General features: G+C 47.8%; 1 protein-coding gene across 2 annotated transcripts in view; it reads right to left on the reverse strand.

Annotated features, from left to right (window-relative positions):
• Window positions 1–22,940, reverse strand: part of L3MBTL1 (L3MBTL histone methyl-lysine binding protein 1) — a 67,855-nt gene that overhangs the window by 17,089 nt on the left and 27,826 nt on the right. For both annotated transcript variants that reach the window (XM_073309817.2, XM_073309815.2), the window contains exons 12-18: window positions 22,173–22,324; window positions 17,814–17,890; window positions 17,004–17,089; window positions 14,422–14,532; window positions 13,748–13,862; window positions 12,681–12,780; window positions 11,152–11,349 (exon numbers count right to left, since the gene is read on the reverse strand). In XM_073309817.2, coding sequence (XP_073165918.2) covers window positions 11,152–11,349; window positions 12,681–12,780; window positions 13,748–13,862; window positions 14,422–14,532; window positions 17,004–17,089; window positions 17,814–17,890; window positions 22,173–22,324 — 839 coding nt within the window. The remainder of the gene's footprint in view (window positions 1–11,151; window positions 11,350–12,680; window positions 12,781–13,747; window positions 13,863–14,421; window positions 14,533–17,003; window positions 17,090–17,813; window positions 17,891–22,172; window positions 22,325–22,940) is intronic.

Below are 22,940 nucleotides of genomic sequence, written 5' to 3' on the forward strand. Positions count from 1 at the left end.
CGAGCCATGAAAGGAACCAGAATCTGAGGCTGGTAAATTACAATAAATCCCCAGGTTTCAGAGTAACAGCCATGTTAGTCTGTATTCGCAAAAAGAAAAGGAGTACTTGTGGCACCTTAGAGACTAACCAATTTATTTGAGCATAAGCTTTCATGAGCTACAGCTCACTTCATCGGATGCATACTGTGGAAACTGCAGAAGACATTATATACACAGAGACCATGAAACAATACCTCCTCCCACCCCACTCTCCTGCTGGTAATAGCTATCCAACTATACTCTCAGCCCAGCAGAAGCAGCTGTCCTATCTCGGGGCCTCTCCTTCTGCCCCTCCACCCCCACGAACATGATACAGTTCTGTGGTGACCTAGAATCCTATTTTCGACGTCTCCGACTCAAGGAATATTTCCAAAATACCTCTGAACAACATACTAATCCACAGAGGCCTCCCTACCAACATTACAAAAAGAAGGATTCTAGGTGGACACCTCCTGAAGGTCGAAACAGCAGACTGGACTTCTACATAGAGTGCTTCCGCCGACGTGCACGGGCTGAAATTGTGGAAAAGCAGCATCACTTGCCCCATAACCTCAGCTGTGCAGAACACAATGCCATCCACAGCCTCAGAAACAACTCTGACATCATAATCAAGAAGGCTGACAAAGGAGGTGCTGTTGTCATCATGATAGGTCGGAATATGAACAAGAGGCTGCTCGGCAGCTCTCCAACACCACTTTCTACAAGCCATTACCCTCTGATCCCACTGAGAGTTACCAAAAGCAACTACAGCATTTGCTCAAGAAACTTTCTGAAAAAGCACAAGATCAAATCTGCACAGACAGACCCCTGGAACCCCGACCTGGGATATTCTATCTACTACCCAAGATCCATAAACCTGGAAATCCTGGGCGCCCCATCATCTCAGGCATTGGCACCCTGACAGCAGGATTGTCTTGCTATGTAGACTCCCTCCTCAGGCCCTACGCTACCAGCACTCCCAGCTACCTTTGAGACACCACTGACTTCCTGAGGAAACTACAATCCATCGGTGATCTTCCTGATAACACCATCCTGGCCACTATGGATGTAGAAGCCCTCTACACCAACATTCCACACAAAGATGGACTACAAGCCGTCAAGAACACTATCCCCGATAATGTCACGGCTAACCTGGTGGCTGGACTTTGTCCTTACCGATAACTATTTTACATTTGGGGACAATGTATAACTTCAGATCAGCGGCACTGCTATGGGTACCCGCATGGCCCCACAGTATGCCAACATTTTTATGGCGGATTTAGAACAATGCTTCCTCAACTCTCGTCCCCTAACGCCCCTACTCTACTTGCGCTATATTGATGACATCTTCATCATCTGGACCCATGGAAAAGAAGCCCTTGAGGAATTCCACCATGATTTCAACAATTTCCATCCCACCATCAACCTCAGCCTGGTCCAGTCCACACAAGAGATCCACTTCCTGGACACGACAGTTTATTGCTAATAAACAATGGTCACATAAACACCACCCTATACCGGAAACCTACTGACCGCTATTCCTACCTACACGCCTCCAGCTTTCACCCTGACCACACCACACGATCCATCGTCTACAGCCAAGCTCTGCGATACAACCGCATTTGCTCCAACCCCTCAGACAGAGACAAACACCTACAAGATCTCTATCAAGCATTCTTACAACTACAATACCCACCTGCGGAAGTGAAGAAACAGATTGATAGAGCCAGAAGAGTTCCCAGAAGTCACCTACTACAGGACAGGCCTAACAAAGAAAATAACAGAACACCACTAGCCGTCACCTTCAGCCCCCAACTAAAACCCCTCCAACGCATTATTAAGGATCTACAACCTATCCTGAAGGATGACTCAACACTCTCACAAATCTTGGGAGACAGGCCAGTCCTTGCCTACAGACAGCCCCCCAACCTGAAGCAAATACTCACCAACAACCACATACCACACAACAGAACCACTAACCCAGGAACCTATCCTTGCAACAAAGCCCGTTGCCAACTCTGCCCACATATCTATTCAGGGGACACCATCACAGGGCCTAATAACATCAGCCACACTATCAGAGGCTCGTTCACCTGCACATCCACCAATGTGATATATGCCATCATGTGCCAGCAAGGCCCCTCTGCCATGTACACTGGTCAAACTGGACAGTCTCTACGCAAAAGAATAAATGGACACAAATCAGATGTCAAGAATTATAACATTCATAAACCAGTCGGAGAACACTTCAATCTCTCTGATCAAGCAATTACAGACATGAAAGTCGCTATCTTACAACAAAAAAACTTCAAATCCAGACTCCAGTGAGAAACTGCTGAATTGGAATTAATTTGCAAATTGGATACTATTAATTTAGGCTTAAATAGAGACTGGGAGTGGCTAAGTCATTATGCAAGGTAGCCTATTTCCCCTTGTTTTTTCCTAACACCCCGCCCCCTCAGACGTTCTGGTTAAACTTGGATTTATGCTGGAAATGGCCCACCTTGATTATCATACACATTGTAAGGACAGTGGTCAGTTTGAATGAGCTATTGCCAGCAGGAGAGTGAGTTTGTGTGTGTGGGGGGGGTGAGAAAACCTGGATTTGTGCTGGAAATGGCCCACCTTGATTATCATGCACATTGTAAGGACAGTGGTCACTTTGGATAAGCTATTACCAGCAGGAGAGTGAGTTTGTGTGTGTGTGTTTGGGGGGGGGGGGTGAGAAAACCTGGATTTGTGCTGGAAATGGCCCACCTTGATTATCATACACATTGTAAAGAGAGTGGTCACTTTGGATGGGCTATTACCAGCAGGAGAGTGAGTTTGGGGGGTGGGGAGGCGGAGGGTGAGAAAACCTGGATTTGTGCTGGAAATGGCCCAACTTGATTGTCATACACATTGTAAGGAGAGTGATCACTTTAGATAAGCTATTACCAGCAGGAGAGTGGGGTGGGAGGAGGTATTGTTTCATGGTCTCTGTGTATATAATAAAAAGAAAAGGAGGACTTGTGGCACCTTAGAGATTAACCAATTTATCTGAGCATAAGCTTTCGTGAGCTACAGCTCACTTCATCGGATGCATACTGTGGAAACATCCGATGAAGTGAGGTGTAGCTCACGAAAGCTTATGCTCAAATAAATTGGTTAGTCTCTAAGGTGCCACAAGTCCTCCTTTTCTTTTTGCGGATACAGACTAACACGGCTGCTACTCTGAAACCTGTGTATATAATGTCTTCATCGGATGCATACTGTGGAACTGCAGAAGTGAGCTGTAGCTCACGAAAGCTCATGCTCAGATAAATTGGTTAGTCTCTAAAGGTGCCACAAGTCCTCCTTTTCCTTTTGCGAATAAATCCCCACGCTCCCTGGAAATATCCCCTCTTGCTCCAGAAACACATGCCTGAAGGCGGCCCCTCATCTGTCCTGCTGCACCCCATATGGCTCCGGAACGAGGCACAGCTGCAAATCAACGATTTTACTGAAATGCCATGAACCAGTTAAAGCATGTAGTGGGAGCTCTAACAGATTATTAACAAGCAGTCACTGTGCCCCGTGTCTGTGCATTTCTCAGTCAGCACTCTGAACGGCGATAGTCCCTGGGCCATGTGGACTGAGGGGGAAGGGAACAGAACAGTTTTATGACATTTATGATTGCTCAAAGACCTCCAAAACACCCCTCCCTCTCTCTTTCCCTCTTGCAAATGGGTGTCGTGCAGAAGGGGGTGGGGTGGTTGGTGGCTTGGGTGGTGGCCCGCCTAGGTCCAGGAAGGGAAAAGGAACCATTTGTCTGACCGAGGAAAGTCAAAGCGGTCCATTCTCCCTGTGTCCATTGCAAATATTTATTACTGTTCCCAGGTCTCTCCTCATGCAAAAAGAAAAGGAGTACTTGCGGCACCTTAGAGACTAACCAATTTGTTTAGTCTCTAAGGTGCCACAAGTACTCCTTTTCTTTTTGCGAATACAGACTAACACGGCTGTTACTCTAACTCCTCATGCAAAGTCTCTCTGAAGTAGCCAGGAGAAGCACGAGTGGGTGAAGCATCTGCTCTTGTGGTTCCACAAACACAGCGTCCTGTCCCTCAGCAGTGGAGAGGCAACTGGCATGCAGTGTTAATCCAAAAGTTTAGGGAAGAATATACACTTGCGACTGTTTCCCTGCGCCTTTCAATGGTGTTTGCTGGACACAGGGGCCGGACTTGCTGGCAAGGTGAGAAGGTTAGGGGTTGGATGGATGTTTTCTGTGGTTCTCTTTCCTCTTCCATGGGAGCTCAATCTGCTACCTGAGAATGCAGTCAGTCAATTGCCTCCCAGGCCTTTAAGCATAATTCAGAAAAATTCTGGTGTAGCAGAAATTCAAGGTGGTTCTTCAGATTTAGTGGCAGGACAAATGTGCTTGGTCCACCTTCGGAGCTCACCAGACTCCTCCACTCAGCATTATGTAGAGGGGTGACCATTAACAGAAGCATCTCTCTGTCACAGATGGCCAGGTTTCCTCCACGAGACTGAAAAGCCCCTTCTCTCTTTTCCATTCCAGTGTCTTGAATGCTGCTAAATTCTCCAGATGATGGCCAGCCATTAAAGAGGAAAAGAGGTAACTAGGAACGTAACCCCTGAAAGGAACCAAACCCCACCCCAACCAGCCCATTGTTGCACTGTCAATTTGAACAACAGTACTGCAGGTAATCTTAACATTTCTGCCCTCAGCTCCTTCCTCGTGGGCTGCAAACGCTGTCTGACGGAAGGAGGCTGTGACAGTAGCGTTCCTGGGATCCTTACAAGTATCAATATTGTGGCCTTCGGCAGCAGAGCTACAAGATGTGGGGGGATTCTGGAGGCTCCTTCAAAAGGAGAAATGAAATGGGACGCTGTCCTTGTCTTTGATGTGCCAGGACATTCTATAGGGAGCCCGTTCCAGCAGGAGGAGCAGAGGCAGGGAGAGAAGGACCCTGGAGGACCTGCTCATTGGCACTGACAGAAGGTGTCAGCAGCACTTCGAGTTCTTTGTGCAAGGGAGGAGCAGGCTCTTAGGCGGGAGGAGGCACAGACAAATCAGTTCACGGAGGGGGAGCAATGCCCAGGGAGAATGGGACCACGCACTCATACGGCCACGGGTACAACTGGTGGGGGAAAGCTTTTGGGACCTGCCACCCTGGCTGCTGCTCCTCTCAGGAACAGGCAGCACTCCTCCTCCATCTGCCACCCAGGCTGCTGCTGAGGTGGTGAATCCCAGCTGCCCCTGACAGGGAGGAGTGTGCTGGACATGTGGCACAACATCCTCCACTGACACCCAAACCCTCTCACAGGGGAACCCCGAGAGCAAGCAGGAGGGGAACCATGAGCCTGATCCAGTCCCTGTAGCCCAGCCTGCATTCAGTCCCCCAACCCCATGCAGGAGACGTCCCTGTTTGTCCCCCCACATGATATTGTGCAGCCGTTCCCTCCTTGTCAGGGGGAGGGGAAAGAGACGCCCATAGACACTGATGTTTGCCCCCTTGCAGGAGATTTTACCTATTTCTGATTAATTTGTTACTGTTACAAACTGTTTTAACCCTACATTTGATGTATGTTTGCAAGCAAAAGTTACTGTTCATATCACTCACGTGTGCACCTTGCTTTCCGAGTATGATCAAACATGATATTTCCCACACGTTAGGGATGGCTCAGCAGGATTCACAGCACATGACTGGTGACTTCTTTAAGTGTGTGGTGCCAAAGAAATACAATGAATGCTGTCCCCGCCACTCTTCCCCCCCGCCCCCCACAGCCATGTATTTCCTAATGTTAAAACAAAAAACAACCACAACACAGTTCAAGGGCAATGACCTAAGCTGTGAAATAACTATTGCTGTCCAAAGCACCGGAATGAAAACCAGAAAATAAATTAACAGCCATAAAAGGTGTTTTAGTTAATGATTTAATAGACAATACAAAAGGAAATGAACAGTGAAGATACATGACACTGAACAGAGCTTTTACCACCCTCCATCCCCACCCTCCAACAAATCGTCACCACTGGCAGCCATGTGTGTACTCGTGCATAGCACTGGATAAGTACTGTGAGCAATGGTGTCAGAAAACATTGTGAAGAAGAAATGTGTGAAGCCCCTCCCAAAACCCATACAGAACTGTTTTCAAACGACTTTAACAATGCTTAATTACTCCCCATTAAGCACCGGGACATAGAACAAAACATTGCTCAATGATTACATTCTCTGCAGCACAAAACCACAGCCAGAGGTGTTAACCTTGAGCGCCCTCACCCAATTTTCTGCTTTCAGTTAGTCACTATCAGCTGCAGGGGATCCCAATCCACCAAGGTATGTCAAAATACCAGTATGTGGCAATGCTCTACTGAGCTTTTCCAGCAGCGCCATAGCATCACAATAGTGTCCCTCGTCCCAGTCCCAAGTCACCTTCTGGCTCTATGCTGATCCCCAATGTACGAGCAAACAGCATCATGAATTTTCTTTGCCTGCCAGGAACTAGGAGCAGTGTGCACATAGGTGGGTGCCAGCTGCCTGTACAGGCTTTGTGAGCCAGATCTGTCCTGTGCCCACTTGTTCTGGAAGTATTCCCCTTTGGCCTCACATGTTATGCTAGGCACAGCACTCTATGATAATGCAAACTGTGTTGGCTTCATTGGCATCCAGACAGGTTTGCAGGCACCGCCAACGAGCTTTCAGCTGCCCAAGGGTGCACTCCACCATCATTCTGCAGCTACTCAGTCTACAGTTGAATTTCCTTTTTCTTGGATTGGAAACGTTGGGGTACAGCTTCCTGAGCCACATTAGAAGCAGGTACATGAGGAATGGGGGGAAAGAAGCACATTGTTTCAGGGGAATAGAGTCCCTTCTTCTCCCCATGGTACAATTCCGATCTCCAGAGCATCCTTGTGTCGTGAACCTTTCCCGTGAGTCCAACGTTGGTCTTCCACTAAGCCTTGGAGAATTGTGAATAGTAACCTTTATGGTTCACGTATTCACTGACCCTTTTTGGTGGTCAAAGGACTGGGATGTGTTCCATTAATGGCCCCTGCACATTTCAGAAACCTCCTCCTCTGAAATCCCACTATAATTTCAGGGACTTTGGTTATGGCAACTGCCTGTGTGTAGATTATAGTATTGCTATCTTGGCAAACCTGTAAAATCACCACCCTGACAGGTGACTTCCCAACTCCAGACTCTTTTACAACTGAACGATAGCTGGCAGGTGTCGTCAGCTTACAAAAGGGCAATAGTCACCCGCTTCTGTACTGGTATGGTTTTCTGAAAATGAGAGGTCTGGCAGTGGAAGGTGGGTGTGAGCTCCTTGTACAACTCCATGAAGCTCTGCTTCTTCATTCGGAAGTTCTGCAGCCACTGGTCATCATCCCAGGTTTCCAAAACAATGTGGTCCCACCACATTGTGCTGGTTCTCCGGGACCAGAAGCAGTAGCCCACTCATGGGCATTCCATTGCTATCCTGCCATTCAATACAACTATTCTATGGGACCAAGTGGATTTTCCTTCACCCTCTCAGTCACCTATGTATCTATCTATCGTCTTCAATTTTTCTGGACACATTCTGTCCAATAGCCAGTACTGGACTACATGAACTTTTGTCAGCAGGAGCAGAACAATATCTTCATAGACTTCCTTCATTTCTTCAGTGCAGTTAGGCAGAAGGGAGAGATAACTGGGAGCTGCTGATGCCAAACGTGTGAAGGCAGCATACAGTACCAGCAAGGCAGTTTCCCAAAATGTCTCCTGTCCTTCACCCCTGCAATAGTAGTGCTATCATCGCATACTGAAAAAGGGCCATGTGGATGCCAGTATATGCCTGTGCACAGAATACACTCACGCTCGGCACATGTGGTCACTCGGCACGGGTACATGTGCTAGCGGTACCTGGACTATGATCCAGGGAGGCATGCAAATGTAGACATAGCCTAACTCCAAAGCATAGTTTTCTCCCCCCTGAGCTAAAGGACTAACTCCATTAGTCAGGAGCAGCATTACAATAGCTCCCTCAAGCCCCACCTGAGGGGAGGACCCCACAGTCCGTACAAACGCACTGCGGGAGGGAGTCCCTGCCCAAAAGAGTTGCCAGTCAAAGCAGATGAAACAGACAAAGAGCAGGAGGAGAAACTGAAGCACATAGAGGTGCCCAAAGTCACCAGCAAAGCCAGGGATAGAACCCATCACTCAGCCCAGTGCCTTGTCCAGTGGGCTGTGCTGCCTCTCATAAGAGCAACATAAAAATATCAGAATAGTCATACTGGGTCAGACCATCTAGCCCAGTATTCTGTCTTTCAACAGTGGCCAATGCCAGGTGCCCCAGAGGGAATGAACAAAACAGGTAATCATCAAGTGCTCCATTCCCTGTTGCCCACTCCAAGCTTCTGGCAAACAGAGGCTAGGGATACCATCCCTACTCATCCTGGCTAATAGCCATTGATGGACCGATCCTCCATGAATGTATCTAGTTCTTTTTTGAACTCTGTTATAGTCTTGGCCTTCACAACATCCTCTGGCAAAGAGTTCCACAGGTTGACTGTGTATTGTGTGAAGAAATACTTCCTTTTATTTGTTTTAAACCTGCTGCCTATTCATTTCATTTGGTGACCCCTGGTTCGTGTGTTATGAGAAAAAGTAAATAACACTTCCTCATTTACTTTCTCCACATCAATCATGATTTTATAGACCTCTATCATATCCCCTCTTGGTCATCTCTTTTCCAAGCTGAAAAGTCCCAGTCTTGTTAATCTCTCCTCATATGGCAGCCGTTCCATACGCCTAATCATTTTTGTTGCCCTTTTCCGAACCTTTTCCAATTCCAATATATCTTTTTAGAAATGGGGCAACCACACCTGCACGCAGTATTCAAGATGTGGGTGTACTATGGATTTACATAGAGGTAATATGATATTTTATGCCTTATTATCTATCCCTTTCTTAATGATTCCTAACATTCTGTTCGCTTTTTTGACTGCCGCTGCACATTGAGTAAATGTTTTCAGAGAACTATCCACAATGACTCCAAGATCTCTTTCTTGAGTGGTAACAGCTAATTTAGACCCCATCATTTTATATGTATAGTTGGGATTATGCTTTCCAATGTGCATTACTTTGCATTTATCAACATGGAATTTCATCTGCCATTTTGTTGCCCAATCACCCAGTTTTGAGAGATCCTTTTGTAGCTCTTCACAGTCTGCCTGGGATTTAACTATCTTGAGTAATTCTGTATCATCTGCAACTTTTGCCACCTCACTGTTTACCCCTTTTTCCAGATCATTTATGAATATGTTGAATAGGACTAGTCCCAGAACAGACCCCTGGGGGACACCACTATTTACCCCTCCATTCTGAAAACTGACCATTTATTCTCACCCTTTGTTTCCTATCTTTTAACCAGTTACCAATCCACGAGAGGACCTTCCCTCTTATCCCATGACAGTTTACTTTGCTTAAGAGCCTTTGGTGAGGGACCTTGTCAAAGGCTTTCTGAAAATCTAAGTACACTATATCCACTGTATCCCCCTTGTCCACATGCTTGTTGACCCCTTCAATGAATTCCAGTAGATTGGGAGGCATGATTTCCCTTTACAAAAAGCATGTTGACTCTTCCCCAACAAGTTGACTCTTCTCCAACAAGTTATATTCATCTATGTGTCTGAAAATTTTGTTCTTTATTATAGTTTCAACTAGTTTGTCCAATACTGAAGTCTAGCTTACTAGCCTGTTATTGCTGGGATCGCCTCTGGAGCCCTTTTTAAAAATTGGTATCACATTAGCTATCCTCCAGTCATTTGGTACAGACGCTAATTTAAATGATAGGTTACAAACAACAGTTAATAGTTCTGCAATTTCACATTTGAGTTCCTTCAGAACTCTTGGGTGAATACCATCTGGTCCTGGTGACTTATTACTGTTTAATTTATCAATTTGTTCCAAAACCTCCTCCAATGACACCTTAATCTGGGACAGTTCCTCAGATTTGTCACCTAAAAAGAATGGCTCAGGTCTGGGAATCTCCCTCACATCCTCAACTGTGAAGACGGATGCAAAGAATTCATTTAGTCTCTCTGCAATGGCCTTATCATCCTTGCGTGCTCGCTCCTTTAGCATCTCGATCGTCCAGTGGCTCCACTGGTTGTTTAGCAGACTTCCTGCTTCTGATGTACTTAAAAACATTTTTGCTATTAATTTTTGAGTCTTCAGCTGTTCTTCAAATTCTTTTTTGGCCTTCCTAATTATATTTTTACACTTCGTTTGCCAGAGTTTATGCTCCTTTCTATTTTCCTCACTAGAATTTAACTTCCACTTTTAAAGGTTGCCTTTTTGCCTCTCACTGCTTCTTTTACTTTGTTGTTTAGCCACAGTGGCTCTTTTTTGGTTCTCTTACTATGTTTTTTTTAATTTGGGGTATACATTTAAGTTGAGCCTCTATTATGGTGTCTTTAAAAGGTATCCATGCAGCTTGCAGGAATTTTACTTTTGGTGCTGTACCTTTTAATTTCTGTTTCACTAACCTCCTCATTTTTGTGTAGTTCCCCTTTCTGAAATTAAATGCTACATATTGGGTCGCTGTGGGTTTTTTCCCCACCACAGGGATGTTAAATTTAACTATATTATGGTCACTATTACTAAGCGGTCCAGCTATATTCACCACTTGGACCTGATCCTGTGCTCCACTTAGGACTAAATCAAGAATTGCCAGTCCTCTTGTGGGTTCCAGGACTAGCTGCTCCAAGAAGCCGTCATTTAAGGTGTCAAGAAACTTTATCTCTGCATCCCATCCTGAAGTGACATGTACCCAGTCAATATGGGGATAGCTGAAATCCCCCATTATTACTGAGTTTTTTATTTTAATAGCCTCTCTAAACTCCCTGAGCATTTCACAGTTACTATCACCATCCTGGTCAAGTGTTTGGTAATATATCCCTACTGCTATATTCTTATTATTCGAGCATGGAATTATTATCCACAGAGATTCTATGGTACAGTTTGGTTCAGGCAGGTGGCCATTCTCTGTTGGCCAGCCACAGAGCAGGACAAAGTCTCACTAAACCAGGGGGTCACACAAACGCTCCTCTGTGCGAAGCTGTCTGTTCCGCTGGGCCAGGCTTCTTTTCTGCGCTCTCCCTACCTTCCGTGGTGTCGGGATTTCTTTCGCTGAGAGAAGCCGATCAGGTTCCTCTTGCGGGCTGAGGCCTCAGTGTCTGAGAGATCGGCCTTGAGCCTCCCCTGGTTCTTCTCTGCCAAGGGGCACCCTGAGAGGCAGTAGTGAGCCGTGAATCTCCCTGTCACGTGTCCGGAGCCGTCACAGCCTGGTGTTGGACACTTCCTGGAGAACAGAGGGTAAGTGGGGAGTTATACTCAGAAGAGGCACTTTAAATGGGGACCAGCCCTGGAGAGAGATGGGCAGAGCACAAGACAGGAGCCCTGCTGCTCCCCATGCTGCTCGTTACCCCATCTCTGCCCCACCAAACAGCCTCAGCCCTGGGCACTCAGAGTGTGCTTGACGGATAACAAGGGCAAAGTTCCCTGCACAAATCCCTCAGGACTCCAGTCACATGGGCATGCTGCTTAACTGACAGGTCCCCTGTAGCCTGCACAGGCTGAAATAACCCCCATGCCTCATTAACAGTATCACACTTCCCATGGGAATACCCTGGCACTGCACGGCACTCGCTGAGCAGGTCACAGGCACCAGGGGGTCATACCATCTCTACTCCTCCCCACTACCCAGACAACTCCTTAGGCTCCAAAGCCAGCGGAGTGAGCAGAGGCGAGGTCTCAGGGGATCAGCTAATGGGCTGGGGCTAGGGAAATCCTCAGGGGCTGGAAGATCTGAGTTCCTCACGACTTGTGGCTTTGCAGCATACCTCTCCCGCTGCTCTGGTTCTATGCTGCAGTGCAGGGGCCGGGCTCCCACCATTCCTGATTCAATGGGAGCCTCTTAGAAGTCCCAGGAGAATGGGCCAGAAGACCATTTGAAAGGGCATAAGGAAGTTTATTGCTACATCTCAATAAACCTACAGTGCTTTATAGTGCTCACTGATTTCAGCTTCTGCAACAGACGGCTAAGCTCCCCAGTAATGCCCTGCCTCATCAGCCAGGCTACAGATATGATGTGGTACCTAAAGCTGCCTGGCAGGGTGCAGGACCATGAGGCTGCCACTGGTGGGATTCCCAGTGCACACGGGGCTTTTCCAGCCCCACTAGGCTTCTCCACTGTATGTGGGCTTCCAGCAGCAGACGGGGGCAGGTCCAGCACATGGAATACACACCCGGGGGGGTTAATTTAGCACATGCTACCCCTGCTCCCTGCAGCTACGGGGTCTGTCTGCTCTTGTTTCTCTGGGCCCAGAAGGAGGAGAGAAGGGGTTGCCTTAAGCTGGGGTAGCACCAAGTGGGATGGAAGGGAGGGCTGCCAGCTGGGTGGGAGGGGTCAGGTGGATCTGTGGGCTCGTGGATCTGGAGCCCAGGGGACCCATAGCCAGGTGGGGGCTTCTGAGCTCTGGGGGGCTCCACGGGGCACAGGTCTGCAGCTGCACAGAAGAGCCCCCAGTTGCTGCTCCCACGGCCCGCTGCCGGCCCAGCTGGGCTGCAGCCTCCTGCAGCAGCAGAGCAGGAGCCCTGGACTGACCCCTGGGCTGCCTGTGGGGAGCTCACCTGTGGTGAAAGCTGTACTTGGAGCCTTTGGTATGAGGGATGCTCTTGCAACCCAAGGTAGGGCAGCCCCCGTGGGCAGAAGCGGCTGGTTCCTTTGGCCCTAGAGCAAACGAGAGACAGGATGTGGTCATGGGTTCGGAGACCCAACTGCTACCTCAGGCTAGCAACGAAGCTGCCAGGTGCCAGCACTTCCCACCATAGGTGCTTGGTGAACAAGCTGATTTTAAAGACTGCTGGCTCTGCAAGTTGGAGCACTCCTCTGGAACTCCAGCCAGGGCTTTCCCTGCTTCTGGCGGCCAGCCTGCAGCTGAGACAGCTCTTAGTTCTGCAAAAGATCCCAGGCCTCACAGCCCCTAGTGGTGCTATCTGTGCAGTGCTGAGAGTACCGAACCCCCATCTGGGCCCAATCCTTCGCTCCCTCCTCTGCTGGGACTCACACCGAGCTCAGGGAGCTGTGCCCAGGGTCTGCCCCAGAGCCAACTGACAGGTTGCAGGCACGCAGGGAGCAGATCTGCTGGGTGTGGAGGTGCCAAGGGTTGTTACTGCTACTGGCGGTAAAAATAAAAACCTGCTGGGATCAGCGCAGGGACCAATACACACGGAGGGCTTGATCTTGTTTCCATTGGAGCCAACGGTCCAGATTCTGCTCTCACTGACAGTGGTGTAATGCTGGAGTAAGTCCATTGACTTCAATGGCACCACTGCAGATTCGGTCCATTGACAAAACACCCACTGCCATCACAGGGCGGTGTGGGCCTATGAGATTTGCCGTGTGGCATGCTGGTGCCAGCTCCCATTGAGAGGGGTGCACAGTGGGTGGAGCTGGTGTCTGTTCAGATACCAGCCCCGCTCTGCTGGCATCGCGCTGGGGAGGGGGTATTCCTGCACTGCTCACGGCGTCAGTGTGCTCACTGGCCCAGGGGGCAGGGACAGCACAGGGTGGCTACAGGTTCTAGCACTTACCGGGCAGGTGATGTCAGAGCAAACACCCCCAGGGCGAGGCCTCAGGCACAGCGCCACCAGGATGGGGCCGCGGTGACAACACTGGCATCGGCACCGGTACTTACTGAGAGGAGGCTGCAGCGGGTGTCCAGTTTTTGAGCACCATCCCACGGGGTGGATATCCGGATGATCCGCATCGATCCAGAAATCGTAGACATGACTCCAGCCATCAAAATGGACCTGAGGAGACAAGGTGACAGGTCACTGTTTAACCATCACAGTCCCTCTCTAATGAGTATTAAACCCACGTGGACTTCTTGGCAGGGTGGGATTAAAACAGAGGCACTGGAGGGCTGTGCTCCGGGCCCCAGCTCCTGGAGTCATGTGAGAATATCAGAATATCAGCTTTCATTTCTAGCCTCTTGGATGATGAAAATGTACCCAGTGTAACAGATGTGCCCCAGAGTCTGCAGAGAGCCTGAAACAATCACTCCAAGAGGTGTGAACTGCCCCCATTTATCCTAAACTTGCTGCCACACCAAGGAGGGATGGGAGCAGGGTCACAGAGGTCCTCATGTGGTGGTGCCTTAATCTGGGTCTGCTCCTGGGAAGAGAAAAGCCCCAGATTCCCCATGGGGGGGGGAAGGGGGCAAGCGAGCTGGTTGGCTGGCCCACGCACACACACACACATGTATTTTGCACTGAAATCTTTCTATCAGTCACTATAAGATGGGGGTGGGCAGGAGCAAGCTACAGGGGCAGTTAAGCACAGGCACCAAGCAGAAAGCAGGAAACCCACCTTTATCCGGTAATCCTCCACGTCCTCCACGCTGGCCACGCGGATGAGGGAGGGAGTCCGCCTGTCCACCGCCTCCAGCTTCATGTTGGCCAGAAAGCTGTGGGGTGGCCGCTGGGGCAGAGAGTGCAGAGGGTCAAAGGACAGCCCACAAGCTCCTATTTCCTTCACTCTCACTCTGTGTATACCTCCCCCAAACCCTCCCTCCTTGTGGGTGGGGTCTGCCACATCCATCACGGAGCTCTCATCGCCCCCTGCTCCTCTCCAACACACTTGCCATCACAGGCTACGTCTACACTTAAAAAAACTAAAGGGCCACAGCTACAACTACACTTACCACACGCTGTAGACAGAAAGGGGTCACCATTGCTGTAGGTATTCCACCTCCCTGAGAGGCAGTAGCTAGGTCAATGGGAGTTAGGTTGGCTTAACTACATCACTCAGGAGTGTGGATTTTTCACATCCCAGAGAGACGTAGCTTTTCAGTGTAAGCCAGCCCACAGCCACAGACCTTCTGGTTTTAGAGGCCTCAGAGCTTAATGAGGTGAACAGAGAGGACAATGGCAATTTCCTGCAATATCTCTGGGAAATCGTACTGCATTATGTATCTGTGACAGAGGGCCATTGGTGGTTCACTACTCTGCATCAGCAACTCTCCTCAGGCCTGACATGCTTACTGCACCTAAAACGCTGTTGTCAAAACCTGTATCTAAAAGATGTCACATGAGGTACCACATACAAACTGGTAACACTGTTGTGTGGTGTATGTATGGGGTATGTACAAAGAGTCATAAATATGTGCTAAAACTAGGTTCTTAAAATGTGTTTGACAAGCACTGCATACGCCCAGTCTGCCCTAGAGAAAGGAATGTGTATTTGCCTGTCTGACCAGCCTGGTTGTCAGGCACAGACAATGAAGGTACAAATTATATCTAAAGTAAACAAAGCTATCAAGCTAACAAGTGTGGGAGAAGACAACATGGTGTCTACACCCCTGCAGGAGAGAGAAAGGTATCTGGGTTTACTTTTCAAAGAATACATTACAATGGTTTACTGGACTATAAAAAGGAGCGGAGAAAACCCCATAGTTATCCTTCACCAGAGGAGTCAAAGACACCAAGTGCTTTGAGCGCCGTGTGTGGCTAAAGAACAGGCCAGCCATGCTGGAAGAATCACTGTGAAGATAAAAACTTCTTTGAACAAAAAGACTCTAGTTGGTTAAGCCAAGATTCAATCTTAGGGGTGTGTTTTTACTTTTGTTTGTAACCCTTTCTGTCTCAATGCCTTCTACTTGGTAACACGGAAACCTCTGTCCTTGTGTTAATAAACTTGTTTTACTTTTACTGTAAGCCAACGCAGTGCTGCGATTGGAGCAAAGGATCTGTCAACTCCAGTTACCTTAATAAGCTGCTTTGTACTGTCTCTTGAAAGGAGCAGTGAACTTGACAAGGTTTTGAGAGTGTTACAGTGAGAAGGGGCTGTGCACTGCAGAAAGACGTCTCTGAAGAACTTGGGAATTGGAATTCACTGATTGTTTCCTGCTAGGAAAGGTTTGGACTTGCAGAGACCTGAATTGTTTGCTGGCAGGGCAGACAACCTGGTTTGGCAGGGAGCTGACACATAGCTTAGCAGCAGCAAAACTCTCAGTTACTGAGGCTGAGAGGGTGACATAGTAGCTCACAGTTTTGAGAACCCCAGCAGGGTGTCACAGTATCATTGTGGGACAGCGATAGTCTGTAATTCCACGGAGGAGGGGGGCCACAGTCCTCCAGGAACTAACAACAGAGAGAGGTGATTGGGCCAATTCACTCAGGTTGTTACACTTCCAGAGAGCTGCCACCACCTGGAGAGGCTCACAAATACTGGGTCAAAGTGGAATATCCAGAGACCAACAGAGAAAGGACTTGGATAAATGCAGGCTGTTTATCCAAGACTCAGGGCCTTCTTTCTGATCCAGGGAATGAACAGGACCCTCTGTCCAAGCGGGCCCCAATCCTTCCCAGCAAGGGTTGGATGGACTTTGGCCTCCTGAGACTCCATAAGATTGATGGGTGATCTCTGGTAAGCTTTTAGCATGGATATAGGAACTTCTATTGTTTTTAATATGTTTTCTCTATAATGCTCCCACATTAAGAATAAATGGGCTTGCTTAGAAAAAGCTGGGTGGTAACTTGTGACTGCTAGCAGTTACATTGTTCATAGCCTTTGGAGAGAAAGCAAAGCCCAAACACAGGCCTAGTTAGGCAGTCTGGCTTGCTGGGGATATCACACTGTAGGTGGGGAACCATGTGGCAATGGTTTCTGTGACTCAGCCCACCAGGCAAACCTCACAAGGCACAGGCCCAGTTTCCAAATACGAGATCTGGAGCGTGAATTCAAATCCAGTGTCTGCAGGGGGCCCGGGCCCAGCACCCCTGCTTTAATGGCCCATGCCAGCATGGCTGAGACTCTATATGAGGGAGTGCCTATGTCAGATGCCACTTTAAAGACCCACATGGGAATGGCAGTCTCTCCAGAAGCCCAGTGCCCACTGGCTCATGACTGCACCGGCAGAGCCAGCAGCAGGGCCAGGCCCCAGCACTCACCACTTTAAAGGCCCAAGCTGGCACTGCAGATGCTCCGGTTTCCATCAGGTATTTTTCCCAGTTGAAGCTGTCAGGATCAGGATAGTCTGGACAGGAAAACATGGGCAGGTTGAGTGGCTTCTCCTCTGGGGGTGTCTCACAATTCCCTGCTCCCGCAAGGGACCAGTGCAACATTTGGTCCGCACTGGTACCGGAGCGAACTCTGGAAACTCCTGGATGTGTGCCAATTCCTTCTGCACCCCAAAGTCCACTTCTGGGAGGGGACATGTTAGTGAGTGACACCTGTGCCAGCGTCCGACAGCTTGGGCTCTCCTTTAACTCACTGACAGGCCTGACAGAACCAGCACACTGCACGTGGGCTATCACAGATAAATCCAGGGCAGGGTTTTTTCAGCTCCTCCCCTTCCCCTTGCTCCAGCTGGCTGTGGCGGGAGGGTAAAACATGGTGTTTTGAGTGCCCTCTAGTGGTATTTCTCATTATAGTACTTCTTGGTACAGGAAATGCCTGCTGGACTACACTACCCAGAATCCTTAGAAGGAGCTGGGTGTGTTCTGTGTTGGGAAAGTGAGAAATAACACATGAGGGATTGCTGGCAGCAGCCTCAAGGCCTGTCCTTATTTTAAAAAAACTCCCATGGGTAAAATCCTGAGTTCCTTATTACTGAAGCAAAACTCCCCCAGCCTTCAGCTAAGTCAGGGCGTTAGCGCGACGTCCCAAGTGTGCTTAATATACCACAGTGGGAGTTCTCTAGGGTTCAGCTCACGGAAGCCAGCGACAGCCTGGGATACGGACTCTGGCTGCGTACTCACCTTGAGGAGGCGTGAGGGGTTTCCCATGTGCCTGACACCAGCCGACTGGGTGGATGTACGGACTGCTGGGGTCGCACCTGCAGCACACACATACACGTTCATGGGGGATGCAGGTACAGTCACAACCAGGGCATGCCCATGATCGCTCCATGGCAGCGCACAGGACCTCAGGAGACAGGGCAGGTGTCCTGCCACAGGGGTGGCACCAGCTGGGACAGCACAACACACTGGTGGCCAGAGCACGGCCTAATAGCCATGTGCCAACCTAAGCATTCTACAACACAGCCTCCTCCTCAACAGAGAGGAGCAGCCCCTATGACTGCAAGTCCTGGCAGGGTCAGAGCTACAATATATGGGGCCCCAAATTTCCGAGGGGGAAATAAATGAAGCCCTGAGTTTCACAATGAGCCTGTGTGCAAGTCAGGTCTCGCTACTCCTGTGGTCCCACTGCTGGGAGAGGCAAAGGAGTGAATTATTCCCTGCCCCTTTACTACTGGAGAGGAAGACAGGGCCAGCCCGTGAAGTTTCAGAGTGAGGTGGTCCACGGGGCTAAGTAGTGTGTGGGGCTTGAGGCCAGTCCTGGACCGTTCACTCAGATCCCCGTGGAGCACAGCACACTGGCACCTATAGTCTCCACAGGTCCCACCTCCGTATTACAGACAAGAGTGGCATGGCGGAAATCTGTTTCATTGTCTGTTCTGTGGGGGCAGTTCCTAGACCCTAGAATAGGCCTCAGCTGGACAAAATTTGGGCACCGTTGGCTTGGAGCTCTGCAGAGAATCACAATCCAAACAAAATAAAAAAACCTGAGTGTTTTAAAAGGAAGGACAGCAACCTTTCCTTCTCCCACAGACAGGGCACGAACAGAGTACTCCCTTGCTAAAGGGGACATGCCTGAAACATCTTCTGGATAACAGATGAGAGGTGGGCGTAATGGCTGAACATTCCCTCTCAGTGCTTTGAAACAAAGAAATTGGTGTAATATTAAGAACATAAGAATGGCTCTACTGGGTCAGACCAATAGTCCATCTAGTCCAGTATCCTGCCTTCTGACAGCGATCGGAGCCAGATGCTTCAGAAAGAGTGAACAGAACTTGGCAATTATTGAGTGATGCATCCCCTCTCATCCAGTCCCAGCTTCTGGCAGTCAGAGGTTTAGGGACACCCAGAACATGGGGTCATGTCCATGACCATCTTGGCTAATAGCTCTTGATGGACCTATCCTCCATGAACTTACCTAGTTCTTTTTTGAACCCTCCTATGCTTTTTGGCCTTCACAACATCCCCCAGCAATGAGTTCCTCAGATTGACTATGCATTGTGTGAAGAAATACTTCCTTATGTTGTTTTAAACCTGCTGCCTATTAATTTCATTTGGGGACTCCGAGTTCATGTGTTAGGAGAAGGAGTAAATAACATTTCCTTATTTACTTTCTTCACACCAGTCATGATTTTATAGACTTCTATCATATCCCCCTCTTAGTAATCTCTTTTCTAAAATGAAAAGTCCCGGTTTTATTAATCTCTCCTCATGTGGAAGCTGTTCCATACCACTAATCATTTTTGTTGCCCTTCTCTGTACCTTTTCCAATATATCTTTTTTGAGATGAGGTGACCAGAACTGCATGCAGTATTCAAGGTGTGGGCATATCATGGATTTATATAGTGGCATTAAGATATTTTCTGTTTTATTATCTATCCCTTTCCTAATGGTTCCTAACATTGTTAGCTTTTTTGACTGTTGCTGCACAGTGAGTGGATGTTTTCAGAGAACTATCCACGGTGACTCCAAGATCTCTTTCCTGAGCTGTAACAGCTGTTTTAGACCCATCATTTTATATGTATAGTTGGGATTATGTTTTCAGTGTGCACTGTTTTGCACTTACTAACATTGAATTTCATCTGCCTTTTTTGTTGCCCAGTCACCCAATTTTGTGATATCCCCTTGTAATTCTTTGCAGTCAGCTTTAGACTTCACTAATTTGGGTAATTTTGTATTGTCTGCACATTTTGCCACCTCACTGTTTACCCATTTTTTCAGATAATTTATGAATATGTTGAACAGCTCAGGTCCCAGTACTGATCTTTGGGGGAACCTGCTATTGACCTCTCTCCACTGTGAAAACTGACCATTTATTCCTACTCTTTGTTTCCTATCTTTTAACCAGTTACTGACCCATGAGAGGACCTTCCCCTCTTATCCCATGATTGCTTACTTTGCTAAAGAGCATTTGGTGTGGGACCTTATCAAAGGCTTTCTGAAAGTCCAAGTATATTATATCCACTGAATCACCCTTGCTCACACGTTTGTTGACCCCTCAAAGAATTCTAGTAGATTGGTGAGGCCTGATTTCCCTTTACAAAAGCTGTGTTGACTCTTCCCCAGCCTACTGTGTTCATCTATGTGTGAGATAATTCTGTTCTTTCCTATAGATTCAACTAATTTGCCTGTTACTGAAGTTAGGCTTATTATCCTAACATTGCCAGGATCGCCTTTTGATCCTTTTTAAAAAAACAAATCAGCATTACATTAGCTATCCTCCCATCATCTGGTACAGAGGCTGATCTAAATGATAGGTTACATACCACAGTTAGTAGTTCTGCAATTTCATATTTGCGTTCCTTCAGAACTCTTGGGTGAATACCATCTGGTCCTGGTGACTTATTAGTGTTTGATTTAATCAATTTGTTCCAAAACTTCCTCTACTGACACCTCAACCTGGGACAATGGCTCAGATTTGTTACCTAAAAGAATGGCTCAGGTATGGGACTCTCCCTCACATCCTCTGCAGTGAAGACGGATGCAAAGAATTCATTTAGCTTCTCCGCAATGGCCTTGTCTTCCTTGAGTGCTCCTTTAGCACCTTGATCGTCCAGTGGCCCCACTCTTTGTTTGGCAGAGTTCCTGCTTCTGACATACAAAAACTAACAGCAATTTTTTTAAAGTATCTTTTGTTAGTTGCCCTTCAAATTATTTTTTGGGCTTCTTAATTATATTTGTACACTTGACTTGCCAGAGTTTATGCTCCTTTCTATTTTCCTAAGTAGGATGTGACTTCCAATTTTTAAAGGATGTCTTTTTGTCTCTAACTGCCTCTTCTACTCTGTTGTTTAGCCATGGTGGCACTTTTATGGTCCTCTTACTGTTTGTCTGTTTTTTAATTTGGGCATACATTTAGTTTGAGCCTCTAGTATGGTGTTTTTAAATAATTTCATGATGCTTGCAGGCATTTCACTCATGATTATTTCTTTTAATTTTCATTTAACTAGCTTCCTCCTTTTTGTGTAGTTCCCCCTTTTTAAGTTAAATGCTACTGTGGTTGGTTTCTTTGGTATTTTGCCCCTGTCAAGGATGTTAAATGTAATTACATTACAGTCACTATTACCGAGCGGTTCAGCTACATTCACCTCTTGGACCAGAACATGTGCACCACTTAGGACTAAATCAAGAATTGCCTCTCCCCTTGTGGGTTCCAGGACTAGCTGCTCCAAGAAGCAGTCATTTATGGTGCCTAGAAATTTTCTCTCTGCATCCCATCCTGAGGGGACATGTATCCAATCAATATGAGATAGTTGACATCCCCCATTATTATTGGATTTTCTGGTTTTGTAGCCTCTCTAATCTCCCTGAGCATTTCAGTCACAGTGCAGTGGTCAGTGATTTCTACTGCTATACTCATGAATTTCTATTCATAGAGATTCTATGGGACCATTTGAATCATTTAAGATTTTTACTATATTGAACTCTGTGCTTTCTTTCACATACAGTGGCACTCCCCCACCAGCGCAACCGACTCTGTCATTCCTATATATTTTGCACATTCCTATGCATTTTGAACCCTGGTATTACTGTGTCCCACAGATATTCATCATTCCATCAAGTTTCTGTGATAATGCTGCTCTCCAGGTGACAGGACGGGGGTGTGGTGAGAGGGTCAGAGATTGCTGGTTATGATGTTGGACTTCGAGATTCTGCATTTGTAGCAGAGTTTAACTGTGCAGAATTAATCCACAATGGGCCTGAGCTCAGCTGCAAACTTTGGCTCAAGGTCTGAACTTTCTCAAAGTTCAGGTGGGCTCAGAACCAGGGTTTGGTTCAGGCCTGTCTTTAGAGTTATTTTAAGAAGACATAGAATCATGGACTAGAAGGGACTGCGGTGGGGAACGATAACACTTAGGCCTGCTTGGTCCCTTTAGGGTTTGACATTTCCTCATCCTTGCAGGAAGAAGTTCACTTCCTCGGGACAGTACCAGACAATTGGCCAAGTGCATTATCCACATCCTGGGAAACATCCAGGATCAGTCACTGCAGGAGGCAGCACAGTGAGGCAGTGCTGGAAGGTCATGCCAGTGTTCTTACCAGTAGTCATAAGTATCATCCCAGTTGTCAAAGTGCACCAGAAAACGATTGTCCACCACATCCGTCACCGTGGCAACGCATATCAAGGAAGGGTTCATGCGGTCCACAGCTTCTAGTTTCGTGCCCACCTGGAATCCCGTGGGAACGGTGTTCTGGGGAAAGGAGAGAAACAGGGTAGGTGTGTCTGGGCACCAATCGGTTTGCTCTTATGGCTATGTCCCCAGCCCTTCCCCACCATGCCCTGAGCAGCTGCTGGCCGACACCATATGGAACGCTTGAGCAGTAACACTGTGCCCTTCATCTGAGGGGCTCAAAGTGCTTTTAACATTAGTGAATTTAGCCTCACAGCTCCCCTGGGAAGCAGGCACAGGTAAGGAAACTGAGGCACGGGGAATTTACATGACGTGGCTTAGGTACCAAGGCAAGTTGCTCACAGATCTGGGAAGATACAGATGAATCAAGACTGCCAGGCCCCTGCTAGATGCTGCAGTCCCAGACAAGAACAGCTTCCCTAAGAATTAGGGTCTGTAATAAGTCACTTGTTTCCACTATTGCTTTCCAATCTCTAGCAACAATCTTTATTACTAGGGGTTGACATGAGGAAAGACAGTGGCAGTATTCTCATCCTAAACCTCTGACACCTGCACTCCCCTCCTAACTTGTTCACAATTCCTGCACTCCCCTCTCATCACGCCCACCTGGTCCAGTCTTCTCAGATATAACATTTACATAAAACACAGTGTCATAAATACTGCACTGACAAAGCTG

Source organism: Lepidochelys kempii, chromosome 13 (genome assembly GCF_965140285.1).
Source record: "Lepidochelys kempii isolate rLepKem1 chromosome 13, rLepKem1.hap1, whole genome shotgun sequence".
Classification (NCBI taxonomy): Eukaryota; Metazoa; Chordata; order Testudines; family Cheloniidae; genus Lepidochelys; species Lepidochelys kempii.